Raw genomic sequence first — 14,589 nt, forward strand, 5'->3', positions numbered from 1 at the left:
GCGCTTCTGAGGGAAGGCAACACGAGGCAAAGACCATCGCCTCCATGCCAGCCAGTGGTGGATTCTCACTCAGATCTCTGGATGGTAAACTTCTGTTAGGCGTTTTAATGAGTGTGTGTGTGTGTGTGTGTCACACAATCATGTGGCCTCACACAGATCTGTCACCAAGCTGTCCCATGATTTCCTCCGGTCTTTTTGGCTCAAGGTTGGTTCCACGCTGCAGCCAGCCTGGTGGGGAATACGAGGGAGTTGACAGATTAGAACCACAAGGTCATGTGCGTTGCGACATGTTATGGGGGACCACTACACGTGCTACCTGACCTTTGACCTTTTGAAAAGCATCTGAATGTGGAGCCCTAAGACCACAGTCCAGGGAGCAAGGTCGGTGCTTCACACAACGGCTGCCTTTAATAAAGTCACGTTTACCCTCCCGTTTACAAGCAGAGCCGCTTGACAACGTGTTTCGAAAAAGCCTGAGTGAATCCCAGACACTGCATGATAGAGAACTTCAGGGGTGAGTCAGTGTCGCCCAAAACCCCGCCCACCATCCATCCACCATGCCCCCCCTCCTCCCTGTCCAAGACTCCCGACACACACTGCATGCTGCATGCAACGCTGACTAAAACCTCCATCCTTTGAAGCCAGATGTGGTCCACCCGGGGCAGTGGACCCAGTGGAATCACCCACACCAGGGGGGCTGTAAGGGGGGGAGGTGGGGGGTGGGGGGTTAGAACCAGCAGAATCCCATCCTGTCCTGTATGATTTAGATTTTGGGGCCCAGAATACAAATTCTCAAGGGGGCCCAGAAACCCTAGCGGTGCCCCTGTTCCCTGAAACCCTAGCGGTGCCCTTGTTTCCAGAGACCCTAGTGGTGCCCCTGCTCCCAGACACCCTAGCAGTGCCCCTGTTCCCTGAAACCCTAGCGGTGCCCCTGTTCCCAGACACCCTAGCGGTGCCCCTGCTCCCAGACACCCTAGCGGTGCCCCTGTTCCCTGAAACCCTAGCGGTGCCCCTGTTCCCAGACACCCTAGCGGTGCCCCTGTTCCCTGAAACCCTAGCGGTGCCCCTGTTCCCTGAAACCCTAGCGGTGCCCCTGTTCCCAGACACCCTAGCGGTGCCCCTGTTCCCAGACACCCTAGCGGTGCCCCTGCTCCCAGACACCCTAGCTGTGCCCCTGTTCCCAGACACCCTAGCGGTGCCCCTGCTCCCAGACACCCTAGCGGTGCCCCTGTTCCCAGACACCCTAGCGGTGCCCCTGCTCCACACTTGCAGCTGTGATGTGTGGTGTCCTGATTATATGCTGGTTGTCATCCCGACGCTGAAACTCTCATCCTCATTGACCCTGGTGGAGGGACCGAGGCAGGGGCGGAGGCAGGGACAAAGACAGGGGTGGAGGCAGGGGCAGAAGCAGGGACGGAGGCAGGGACAGAGGCAGAGTCGGAGGCAGGGACTGAGGCAGGGGGGGAGGCAGGGACCGAGGCAGGGACTGAGGCAGGGGGGGAGGCAGGGACAGAGGCAGGGACTGAGGCAGGGGGGGAGGCAGGGGGGGAGGCAGGGTCGGAGGCAGGGACAGAGGCAGGGGGGAGGCAGGGACTGAGGCAGGGGGGGAGGCAGGGACAGAGGCAGGGTCGGAGGCAGGGACTGAGGCAGGGGGGGAGGCACGGACTGAGGCAGGGGGGGAGGCAGGGACAGAGGCAGGGTCGGAGGCAGGGACAAAGACAGGGGCAGAGGCAGGGGCAGAGGCAGGGTCGGAGGCAGGGACCGAGGCAAGGACTGAGGCAGCAGCCAGAGAGGAAAAGCACAGTGTGATTTGCCCCGCAGCGTAGCTCTGCTGCTACGCTTGAAATCTCAGCCCTGGAACATCAGAAGCTGCAGCTCTGTGTGTGTGTTTGGTTTAAGTGGTTTGTGGGGACTTTAACGGCATACACAGGCAGGGTAGAGGGGAGGTGTATTCCACACAGAGAAGGAACTGTAACACACAGGTAGAGAAGCTACCAAGCGATAGGCCTGGGTTCAGACACAGTCACAACCACATCTCTTTGCTCGTGAAAAAGGTTTTCTGCGTCGCCGTGGTGTTGTTGGAAACGCGTGATTGAAATATAAATCTGCTTGTCAGAAATGGCTCCCAGAATGTGTATGAGTTGTTTAGAGCATTCATAATGCTGCTAAGCATCTTATTGAAAAGATCTTATTTGGCTTCCTTGTTCTCTCTGTCATGCAGAGGGGAAGGGACTGAGGAGTAAGGGCAAGAAAGAGAAAAACTGAGACAGACAGAGAGAGACAGAGAGAGAGAGAGAGAGAGAGAGAGAGAGAGAGAGAGAGAGAGAGAGAGAGAGAGAGAGACACAGAGAGAGAGACAGAGAGAGACACAGAGACAGAGAGAGAGCGAGAGAGAGACAGAGACAGACAGAGAGAGGGGCTGAGAGAGAGAGAGAGAGAGAGAGAGAGAGAGAGAGAGAGAGAGAGAGAGAGAGAGAGAGAGAGAGAGAGAGAGAGAGAGACAGACAGACAGACAGAGAGGCAGAGAGAGAAAACCAAGAGATAGTGATTGGGCCTTAATGGGAAGAAGGTAAAGGTTGAGTAACGTCAACAATTCTTAAAGGAGCAAAATATAACCAGCCTAAATAAATCTTTACTTCCCAGCTTTGCATTTTAAACACTGGCAATGTTCTCATTATTTTCCAAATGTAGGGCCTGTGCTTGTTTTGTGCTCTCTTTAGGGCTATGTGCGGAATCTTAAATAATTGACGAGGCTTGCTGGATCAAACGCGCCGCGAAGCTCTGTTTGTGCTGCTCTGTATTCACAGGCCCTCTGTTGGTGTGTGTGTGTGTGAAAGAGATTGTGCACGAGCAGATATTTTTGTGTTAGAATCTGTTGAAATTCTGCCAAAGTGAACAACATTTTAACAGTTTTTTGCGTGTGTGGAAGACCTTTCGTTCATGTAGTCATTATAAGACAGTGTAGCTAACATTAGACACATACATTCTGCTGCGTCGGAGCTGAAACATGTCCAATCTGCTGCCTCTAATCTGAAACACGTCCAGTCTGCTGCCTCTAATCTGAAACATGTCCAGTCTGCTGCCTCTAATCTGAAACACGTCCAGTCTGCTGCCTCTAATCTGAAACACGTCCAGTCTGCAGTTTCTGCTCAGTATGAAGACAAAGACGAACTCTGGGTTAGAGGCAGAAAAGACAAAGAGATATTAGTAGGAAAAGCACAATTATTAGAAGAAAACATTGCTGAAAACATTTATGACTTATTTTCACCCCTGAAAAAACCTAGAGTTAGGGAGAAAACTTCCCAGAGAAGTAGAGTACAGTAGAGCCAAACATGAAGGATGTTTAAAAAATTAGTTTTGCTCAGGCCTGAAGTGCAATGGGCAAAGTTATAATGAACTACTGTATATAATTAATTAGTCTTGTTCCATAGTATACAGTTTACTGGATCCAGTGTTACTGGATGGTATACTGAGGAATACATGAATTATGACAAGGATTTGGGTTGTGACAACAGCAGCCGACACAGTTGTGTGTTGGCTGCTGGAGTTGCTGTGTGTGTGTGTGTGTGTGTGTGTGTGTGCGTGCGTGTCAATGCACATGCAGCTCTGCGCGCATGCATGACACGTTAGTCTGTGTGTGTTTCTCAACGCTCTGGGTCTGTGTGTCCCTGTACAGAGGTGTAAAAGGTTTGCAGGCTGCATCTGTCCTGTCCTGTGATGAGCTGTGCTGTGAAGCGAGCAGCCACGAACTGGCAAGGGTGGCTGGATGGAGTAAACAAACAGACACACAAACGAGCAAAGACCAAAAAAACTGAACCAGAGTTCTGTGACCCTCAGGGACACCCACTGAATCCCAACTCCCTCCCTCCCTCCCTCCCTCCCTCCCTCCCTCCCTCCCTCCCTCCCTCCCTCCCTCCCTCCCTCCCTCCCTCCCTCCCTCCCTCCCTCCCTCCCTCCCTCCCTCCCTCCCTCCCTCCCTCCCTCCCTCCCTCCCTCCCTCCCCAGCACACTACACACACTTCCTCTCTCTCTCTTCCTCCTCCTTCCGTGTTTTCCTCTATGTCTGACATAGCACTCCAGAACCTCACATCCCTGTCCAAACTGCCCTCCTCTCTGGTCTCTCTGGTCTCTCTGCCCCTCTCTTTCTGGTCTCTCTGGTCTCCTCTCTGGTCTCTCTGATCGTTATCTGCGAGACTATGTGTTGGTCGGCCGGCCGGCCGGCTTGCTGGACACATCAAGTATCCCTCTCTCTCTCCTGTCACCTCCCCCGACTGGCCATACGCAAGGATACACACACACAAGCACACACACAAGTACACACACAAGTACACACACAAACACGCACACTGAGAGGGTCTTTGATAGCAGCACGCAATTGAGTCCAATTTCGATAAGAGCTCATGGGTGAATTGACGGAATCATTTTAGAACGATCAGAACACAAACTGTTCCGAAAAAAGCGTTTTGTTGATGAAAGAGGAAATGTACTAAGAAGACCACGGTTCTGAAAACAACTACAAAATGAAACAAAATTCATTTGGGACTCACTCGCAGGCACCTCCTGCCTTTCAGCCCAAAGGCACTCTCAGTGAACAGAGCCTCTGCTCTGAACACCAGCCAAGACAAAAGCAGGCCTGTCCAGCCCATACCTCCATGGCTCCTGACCACCCCAGGGTCTGGTGGACGTGTTACCCCACAGGCAGGCCTCTCGGCCCTGGGCAGTCATCAAAGGAAGTACCCCCCCCCCCCTCCCCCTCCGTGCTGGCTTTCCCAGTCCAGAGAGTGACAGAGAGGGAAGGAGAGAGAGGGATGGAGGGTGTGGGATAAACTGAAGGAATGGAGCAGGTGGAGGGAGAAATAGGGAGAGAATGACAGAAAATTAAAAGTAGCAAGGGAGAGAGAGGTAGAGAGAGAGGTAGAGAGAGAGAGAGAGAGAGGCAGACAGAGATAGACAGAGAGAGAGATAGAGAGAGAGGCAGACAGAGAGAGATAGACAGAGAAAGAAAGAGAGAGAGACACAGAGAGTGACAGGGGAAGGGAAGGCCAGGGGTCAGTGAGTGTGTCAGTGTAACAGTGTGACCTCTGGTCTGCACGGTGCCTGAGGGAGAGGAGCTGTCACTAAATCCTCTTTGATTTCCAATAAAGCGGCAGCCCGCAATGTCCCTGTGTTAGAGAGCTGGGCAGACAAGGGAGGGGGGGCGGGGCGGGGCGGAAGGGGAGGGGGAGGGAGATAACCCTTCCAGTTGAGTCTGTCTGAGTGTGGGTGTGGCCAGCTGCATGTATCAAATATGATTAAATATTTCTTCAAAAAACACAGGTAGAGAGTACAGGTGCAGTTTTCAACTCTGGTTGTCCAGCTTCAGACCTCATCTCCCAGGGAGGGGAGAGGAGGGGAGGTCACAGACAGATGAGAGAGGGAGGGAGATGGAGAGATGTGGCAGGGGAAAAGAGAGGCAGAGGATCACTTTGAAAAGGGGGAGAGAGAGACAAATAACAGGATATAGAGGCAGGAAAGACACAGAGAGAGGCAGAGGCTGACTTTGGAAAGTGGAAAAGGCAGAGACAATGACAGAGTCAAAGAAGTGAGAGGCAGACGCTGACAGCAAGAGAGCTGGAGGCACACGGTAAATAGAGACAGCAGAGAAGGTGAGAGAAGCAGAGGACTAGCAGAGAGAGAGAGAGAGAGAGAGAGAGAGAGAGAGAGACACAGAGACAGAGAGAGACACAGAGAGAGAGAGAGAGACACAGAGAGAGAGAGACACACAGAGAGAGAGAGAGAGAGAGACACAGAGAGAGACACACAGAGAGAGAGAGAGACACAGAAAGAGAGAGAGACACAGAGAGAGAGACAGAGAGAGAGAGACACAGAGACACAGAGAGAGAGAGACACAGAGAGAGAGACACACACAGAGAGAGAGAGACACAGAGAGAGAGAGAGAGACACAGAGAGAGAGACACAGAGAGAGAGAGAGACACAGAGAGAGAGAGAGAGACACAGAGAGAGAGAGACACAGAGAGAGAGAGAGACACAGAGAGAGAGACACAGAGAGAGAGAAAGAGAGAGGGAGAAAGAGAGAGGGAGAGAGAGAGAGAGATGGAGAGAGAGAGAGAGGCTGACAGGAGGAGGGAGAGGGAGGCTTGTAGGGACAGGATGGAGAGAGAGGAGAATTAGAAAGAGAGGAGACGGTATGTCATAAAGTCGTGCCAATTAGGCTCCAAAGTAGTCGGGAGGTTACACGTGCGCACGTTCACACGCACGCCCACACAGTCCCCAAAAACAGCAGCTCCCATTGTGTTCCACTTTACCACAAAGGATGAAGAGATGGAGAGAAAAGGGGTGTGAACGAAAGAGAGAGAGATGAAGAATGGATGAGATGAGGATGACTTGGAGATATGACAGAATGCTAGAAGGAGAGAGAGAGAGAGAGAGAGAGAGAGGGAGAGGGAGAGAGAGAGAGGGAGAGAGAGAGGGAGTGATAAGGAGAGAGAAGGAGAGGGAGAGAGACTGCAGCAGAAGTGGAAGCTAGTGGAAAAGGATAAGATGACACTAAGAGCAGGAGAGCGGGGGAGAGGGGGAGAGGGGAATGTGGACGAGTGGAGGAGCAGAATGACAGAAAGAGATACAGGCACTGAAAGTGTCAGACTGAGAAAATGGAAAAAGAAAGAAGAGGAGACAGACTTTGTAAGAGAAAAAGGAGAGTTTGATGTTGAATGTTGACTAACTTAGCCTCCCGTGTCTCAGTTAACCACACGTCTTCTCTCCTCATGGAGAGTGGACTGTGGAGAAGGTTACACAGCCATTACCATACACACACATCACTTATGGATGATTCAAATGAACTGGTGGATGACTCTACGAGGAAAAGCCCACTAGTATTTATCAAGAAGTCCCAGGGCATTGTCCGAGTCCCTTCATCTGACTGTTTCCAGCTGCAGTACCGTTTCTCGCCACACCTGGAATATGGCGTCTGTCAATGCTCTTCAACCCTACCTCAGTAACCAAGAGTTAAGCCCAGGCTTGTGTGTGTGTGTGTGTGTGTCTGTGTGTGTCTGTGTGTGTGTGTGTGTCTTGCAGACCTGGACAAGCCTGTGTTGACGGTTCACCAGACCATCAGTGACGTGCGTGGGAGTTACTATCAAGAGAAGACGGTGTTCCTGCGCTGCACCGTGAACTCTAACCCCCCAGCCCGCTTCATCTGGAAGAGAGGGAACACCCCCATAGAGCAGAGCAAGGACAATGGGGTGGACATCTATGAACCACTCTACACACAGGTACACACGCACACACACACAGGTACACACCAACACACACTGGTACACACAGGTACACACACGCATACACAAGTACACATCCAAACACAGGTACACGCACGCATACACAAGCAGTCAGTCATTCAGGTTTGACTATGAATGCCTGAGGCACAAAAGCAAGGGGAGAGAGAGGACACACACACAGAGAGAGAGAGGGAGAGAGAGGACACACACACACAGAGAGAGGGAGAGAGAGGACACACACACACAGAGAGAGAGAGAGAGAGGACACACACACACACACAGAGAGGGAGAGAGAGGACACACACACAGAGAGAGAGAGAGAGAGGACACACACACACACAGAGAGAGGGAGAGAGAGAGAGACTTTTGACTTTTAAAGAAACCTTTATTGGGCAGTTAGAACTACCAGCCAACCAAGCCGTCTCACCACACCAAACCCTTCATCACAAGACAAAACCACTTCACTTACAACTCCCACACAAAATTAGTTCCTCATCAAACCATACCCCAGAGAGAGAGAGACAATGAGAGAGAGAAGGATGGATCTACAATAATTGTGTCATAAGGATTATTGATTCCACTGATGATGGGCTACTGGAAACTGGGATATTACTGCATGTGTGTGTGTGAGTTAGTTGGCTTCCATGTGTTCTGCGTGTGTGTGTGTGTGTGTCACAGCCTGACCTCCTGTCCTACAGGGGGAGACCAAGGTGTTGAAGCTGAAGAACCTGCGCCTGAAGGACTTTGCCAACTACACGTGTCAGGTGTCAGTTCGCAACGTGTGTGACATCCCAGACAACTCTGTAACCTTCCGACTCACCAATGCCACCAGTAAGTTACTGCTTCTTCATCATGCCCCCTCTCTCTCTCTCTCTCTCTCTCTCACTCTCTCTCTCTCTCTCTCTCTCTCTCTCTCTCTCTCTCTCTCTCTCTCTCTCTCTCTCTCTCTCTCTCTATCTAATCCCCTCTCCTGTCAATTTCTTGAACCTTACCTGTTATTTATGGCTCCCCCACAACTCCCTCTTCCTCCTCCCTCTGTCTCTCCTTGCATCTGTCTCAGTGTAGATATCCCTCAAAGTCTCTCTTTGTGTTTCCCTCCAGGGTAGATCACCCCCTCTTTCTTTCTTCACTTTCTTCTTTCCATCCATCTCTCCTTCTCTCCCGGAGCCTCTTCCTGTGTTTGTGTGTCTTGTTATTATCAGGCTGAGAGCCCATCCCAACCCGTCCCTTTGAATTCAGCTGTCAGAGGCTCTGTTATCTTCTGCCTGTCTCCCCACCCGTCTGTCCGTCTCCCAACCGCAGCGCCACGGCAACGCCGTTACCGTGGGTGCCGGCGTCGGCGTGGACAACCCTGTCAGTTTCACCGAGCCGAGTTGCTCTCTTAAGCACCCCGGGGCAGGCGTCTCTGTTATCTGCCCGTATCTTTTTCTTCTTCACTTCCCTTCCTCCCTTTCGCCTAGTTTCAAATGTCACGCTCCTCAGAGAGCTGACCCATTCCTCTGTTTTATATGCAGTGGATATATATTTTTACAAGGCATGAAAGGCCATGATTGATGATGTAAATGAAGGCTGGGGCCAGGATGGGGACTGGGAGGATAGGGACACGGGCTGACGAGGGCCACATGTGATTAGCATATATATTTTTATTTTTACGGGCAACGTCGTGGAGGAACTTAAGGCTAGCAGTGTTAGCCACATGCTAGCCAAGCGCCACGAGCCAAGCCTCGCCCCGACCGGAGAGATTGAATGAGACAACTGAAAAAAAATGTGAACGTGAACGTTTTGTTCGTTTTTTTTATTTTTTATAACAGGAGCCGAAGAGGAGAGTAGCCCTCCATTAATACATAATGACAGTTTTTTTCCCTTCCTGGTCGATGTTTTTGTCTTACTCCTTTAAACTTTTGTCAAATTAGCCCTCTTAAAAAATTGATTGGACTGAGGGTATGTTTGAGCACGTCTTCAGACACTCTGCTTGGCGGAGGCGATCCATCCTCCTTCCTCTCTGTGATGTCTGACAGACGGATAGAGAGAGAGAAAGAGAGGGAGAGAGAGAGAGAGAGAGAGAGAGGGAGGGAGGGAGGGAGAGGCAGTCAAAGAAAGAGAAAAATAGAGAGAGAGAGAGAGAGAGAGAGACAGAGAGAAATAGAGAGAGAGGTAGTAAGGGAAAGGGAGAGGGAGAGATGGAAAGCGAGAGAGACAGAGGGAGGGAGAGAGAAAGAGAAATAAAGGGGGGGTGAGTGAGTGAGTGAGTGAGAGAGAGAGAGAGAGAGAGAGAGAGAGAGAGAGAGAGAGAGAGAGAGAGAGAGAGAGAGAGAGAGAGAGAGAGAGAGAGAGAGAGAGAGATGGAACCAGACGGAGGGAAGGAAAAACAAGTCTGTATCTAACTTATTGTGTCTTTACCCTTGAGGATGTGCTCCGAAAAAGGATATACATGAAACAAGTACAACAACAACAACAAAATATCCCATTTCACACCTGGGAAAACACAAATTACAACTACAATACACACACCAAACATGTTGTCCACTGCTTAGATCAGGACAGGATCTGATGGGAACCATGTCCAGGAACAGAAAGAATGAAGAATTGATTTGTTTCAATTTCTTGTTTGGATTTCTCTGTTGGTGGAGAACTGAATCTTAACTAGGCGTTCTGACAGAACATGGTTCATTTTTGATGAGCACTTTGATGAAACTTTGCGCCGACAAGACTGACGTCTCAACCTACAAATCTCGAACTCTAATAAGCAGCTATAGATCCCACCCTTAAATCATGCTCCTCCTCCGACAGAGAGTCACTTGTTTAAAGAAAAGGGCCACAGGTTTTCCCATTTATTTTTGTAATATGTCCTTGCTGTTGGATAAATATAGAGAGAGATAGAGAAATAATGACAGAGAGAGAGAGATTGAGAGAGAGACAAAGTGAGCTAATTGAGAAATCCATTTGAATAGAGTAAAAAAGTCAAGTAAATGACAGGCAAGGAGAGTCTGAAAGGTGCGGAGGGGTAAACGGAAAGAGAAAATAAAACGAAAAGAAAGAGAGAGAGGACGAAATGAGACCGGTTTACAGGGAAAAAAAACACTTGAAAAAGAGGGAACTCGTAGAAGAAAGAATGAAAAATGTGGAGAGGATAGGGCTGAGCCGGCCCCTCCCTCACCTCATCTCCTCCAGGGTGGGTCGATACCCCCCCCCCAGAGCTTCTCTCTATCAATACAAACACACACGCAACACACACACACACGCAACACACACACACACGCATAATCAATCCAGAGCTGTGGTGACATTGCCTAGAGAGACTTGGGGACAGCCAATCAGAAGCCACGCATAGGAGAGTACAAACACTCTCCTGGGCTCTTAGCACCGTGTGCCTGTGCCATGTGTGTGTATACATGTCTCTGTGTGTGTGTGTGTGTGAGTGTGTGAGTGTGTGTGTGTGTGTGTTGGCACAGTACACACAGTCGTGCCCAGCCCTGGGAAGGAATGAATGGCCTGAGAAAGAGAGAAGATAGGCGACAGAGTGAGGAAAGGAGTGAGGAATGAAGGAGTTGAACAGTCCCTGAAAGGAGAGCTAAATAGTTGCTCTGTCTCTGAAAGCTCCCCTGTTAACGCCCCTGGCCTCCCACCAGGTTACGACCCCTCTGTCAAAAGACACACTCTTAATGAGCAGCGCTCCATCCCAAGTAAAGTAGAAGGGGTCAGATGGCTGAGCGGTTAGGGAATAACGCTATTAATCAGAAGGTTGCCGGTTTGATTCCGGCTGTAAAATGACGTTTTGTCCTTGGGCAAGGCACTTCACCCTACTTGCCTCGGGGGGGGGGGGGGGGGGGGGATGTCCCTGTACTTACTGTAAGTCGCTCTGGATAAGACTTCTAAATGACTAAATGTAAAGTGTAGTGACAGAGCAAGCCATTTGGAACCGAAGGTTTAGCCGCTGATGTTGTGAGTTTCAGCACATGAAGCTGTCATGTGTCCACGCATTCTTCTGTTTTCCATTTTCCCTGCTTCATTGTGTGTGTATGTGTGTGTGTGTGTGTGTGTGTGTGTGTGTGTGTGTATGTGTGTGTGTGTATGTGTGTGTGTGTGTGTGTGTGTGTGTGTATGTGTGTGTGTGTGTGTGTGTGTGTGTGTATGTGTGTGTGTGTGTGTGTGTGTGTGTGTGTATGTGTGTGTGTGTATGTGTGTGTGTGTGTGTGTGTGTGTATGTGTGTGTGTGTGTGTGTGTGTGTGTTCCCGCACACCTGTACTGTATGTCTCTCTCACAAAGCAATGTTTTTTTCCTCCCTAACCCACAGAGCAGTATTGTCCTTGTAGCGTCAATCACTGCTAGATTAGATTCTTCCAAGTAGGTCATGCCATCAACGGTGATTCACAGCCGAGTACAAGAGGAGAAATTGATTTTTATTTCATAATCCTGCCCTGGGATTTGGTTGGGCTTGTTCTGGTAAGTGACAGAACTAAATCCTCTTTCCCTTTAAAACAACATGGGCTGTGTAAAGCTCAGATCAGGAACCCCCCCTCCACCTCCCCCCTTCCCCCTCTCTTAGGGTGGACTTGGAGAGGTATCGACTTTTTCGACGTTGGCGAAACAACAGGCCCCGCAATGTGAGTCGTCAGTGCAGAGAGAAGTGCTGTGTGTGTGTGTGTGTGTGTGTGTGTGTGTGTGTGTGTGTGTGTGTGTGTGTGTGTGTGTGTGAGGGTTTGTTTAATACACTTGGTTCGGACTGACCTTAACCGACTCCTGTCAGGGGCCATCAAAGTTCAAAGTTCAGCTTACGTCTCCTCTGCTCCTCTAGGCCAGTCAAGTCCCCCCCCCCCCTCCAACCGCTTCCCCCACCCCTCCCCAGTTGACCTATGGCCTATCACTATCTCCAGGCTGTTAAACAGCTAGTTAAGTAGCCATTTCAATGCATCATTTAGAGCCCCTTATTCCCAGCTGAGCTGGTGCCTTCACAGGGACCATTAGCTGTCAGTAATTGACTGGTCCCTAATTACCGCCAACCTGTTCCCTAGGCGATTGCCCAGCTCTGAGTGTCAGGGCGCTCCGTCCAAGTCACCATGGCGACAGTCTCGAGCTTCTCATTGGTGCTTTGGTTTTGTCTGCGTGGATCAAGATTCCAAGGCAGACGAGGGGATAGTTCAGGAGCCGTCTAACACCCAGACCCAGACCATGGCCTCAGCCCAGCCCCAATCCTAGCCCCAGCCCCAGCCCCAACCCTAGCCCCAGCCCATGGCCTCAGCCCCAGACCATGGCCTCAGCCCCAGCCTCCACAAGCAGCCCTACCCCAGCCCTACTTTCCCACTCAGTGATTTAGAGTTCTTCACACGCATAAGGAACCCTGCCTGGGTGTAAATCCACAGGCAGAGAGAGATATATCCTGTATTGATTGCTATGCTTTTCTCATTATGCCTTCACAATAATGCTGGGTAGCACAAGTGTTGTTAGTCTCCATGGAAGAGAATTATGAAGGTAAGATGGAACCGAATGGAAGAAATACACTCGGAGAGAGAGTGTGTATGTGTGTGTGTGATAGTGTGGCTGAGAGGCACATTGTGAGGTACAAGAGAGAGAGAGAATGAGAGTGGGGTGGAGGGAGAGAGAGGGAGAGAGGGAGAGAGGGAGAGAGAGAGAGAGAGAGAGAGAGAGAGAGAGAGAGAGAGGGAGAGAGAGAGAGAGAGAGAGGAGAGAGAGAGAGAGAGAGAGAGAGGGAGAGAGAGAGGGAGAGAGAGAGAGAGAAGAGAGAGAGAGAGAGAGAGAGAGAGAGAGAGGGAGAGAGAGAGAGAGAGAGAGGGGGAAAGATGGAGAGAGAAACTATAGAAAGGCATAGGGAGAAAGGAAAGAGAGAGGGACAGTGTTGAGGGAGTAAAACAAATCAAGAAGTGACAGAGCAAGGATCACAATGACTGGACACTTGTTCACACAGTTCGCCAATGGATCTTGTACACTAGCCTTTCCCCTTGGGTCAGTGTAATCACCAGGACACCCTCGCCTGGTTCTTTTACAGCCGTTGTGGAACCTCATATTAGGATCAGCTGCATACACTGACCGTACCCTTCTGGTATGGGTACGCTCAGTGTATGCAGTTGATCCTAATCCTGGTGCTTGATCTACCTTTGCCATTTTCCTCCCCCCTTCATTTCCTCTGTCCTAGTTATCGCCTGTATCTCTTCTTTTCCGAAACTGCTCCCCCCCATCACTGTAGCTTGTAGAGAGAGAGAGAGAGAGAGAGAGAGAGAGAAATTCAGATACAAAATGAGAACACAGACTAAATGAGAGAGAGAGAGGGGGGGGAGAAAGAGAGACTTTTCAGGTGCTGACATTGTCCCCCCTACGTAAACCTTGCTAATACACATCAATCCCATTACTTTGGGACAAGCTCTGTCTGATCCTGGAGCTTGTGAAGCTTCTGCCTCCACAGGAAATTGAAGCTATAATTCCCCCCTCCCTTTCTCTGCTTTTTGTCCTTTCCTGTTCTTGGGAATCTGTGTTTTATTTGTTGTGCAAATCATTGTTCACGGCTCAGAACAGCTCTTCACAAAAAAACTAGAAAATATATAAAACAAGCCAGCAAAATGCTTCTGAGGATGTGAGAGAAGAGGGAGAGAGGGAGAGAGAGAGAGAGAGAGAGAGAGAGAGAGAGAGAGAGAGAGAGAGAGGGAGAGAGAGAGAGAGAGGGGGTGTTGGATGAAGCAGTGGGTATCTCTGGAGGGGAGGAGAGCATGAAGCATGGCTCTCATTAAACTGTGTGGTACTGCTGTGTGTGGGGGCCGGCAGTGACCAGGCAGATGCCTCACCACCCCTGCTGCCTCTCCACCCTCGCTGCCTCACTACCCCTGCTGCCTCACCACCCCTGCTGCCTCTCCACCGTCGCTGCCTCACTACCCCTGCTGCCTCTCCACCCCTACTGCCTCTCCACCCTCGCTGCCTCACTACCCCTGCTGCCTCACCACCCCTGCTGCCTCTCCACCGTCGCTGCCTCACTACCCCTGCTGCCTCTCCACCCCTACTGCCTCTCCACCCTCGCTGCCTCACTACCCCTGCTGCCTCTCCACCCCTGCTACCTCTCCACCCCTACTGCCTCTCCACCCCTACTGCCTCACCACCCCTGCTGCCTCTCCACCCTCGCTGCCTCTCCACCCCTGCTGCTTCTCCACCCTCGCTGCCTCACTACCCCTGCTGCCTCACCACCCCTGCTGCCTCTCCACCCTCGCTGCCTCACTACCCCTGCTACCTCTCCACCCCTGCTACCTCTCCACCCCTACTGCCTCTCCACCCCTACTGCCTCTCCACCCCTGCTACCTCTCCACCCCTACT

General features: G+C 51.0%; 1 protein-coding gene across 1 annotated transcript in view; it reads left to right on the forward strand.

The window, feature by feature from the left end:
• Nucleotides 1-14,589, forward strand: part of mdga1 (MAM domain containing glycosylphosphatidylinositol anchor 1) — a 98,733-nt gene that overhangs the window by 47,562 nt on the left and 36,582 nt on the right. Inside the window, exons 5-6 of the mRNA XM_084668514.1 lie at nucleotides 7,075-7,271; nucleotides 7,973-8,105. Of these exons, the coding sequence (XP_084524640.1) occupies nucleotides 7,075-7,271; nucleotides 7,973-8,105 (330 nt within the window). The remainder of the gene's footprint in view (nucleotides 1-7,074; nucleotides 7,272-7,972; nucleotides 8,106-14,589) is intronic.

Source organism: Hypomesus nipponensis, chromosome 12 (genome assembly GCF_054491055.1).
Source record: "Hypomesus nipponensis isolate SF chromosome 12, ASM5449105v1, whole genome shotgun sequence".
Lineage (NCBI taxonomy): Eukaryota > Metazoa > Chordata > Actinopteri > Osmeriformes > Osmeridae > Hypomesus > Hypomesus nipponensis.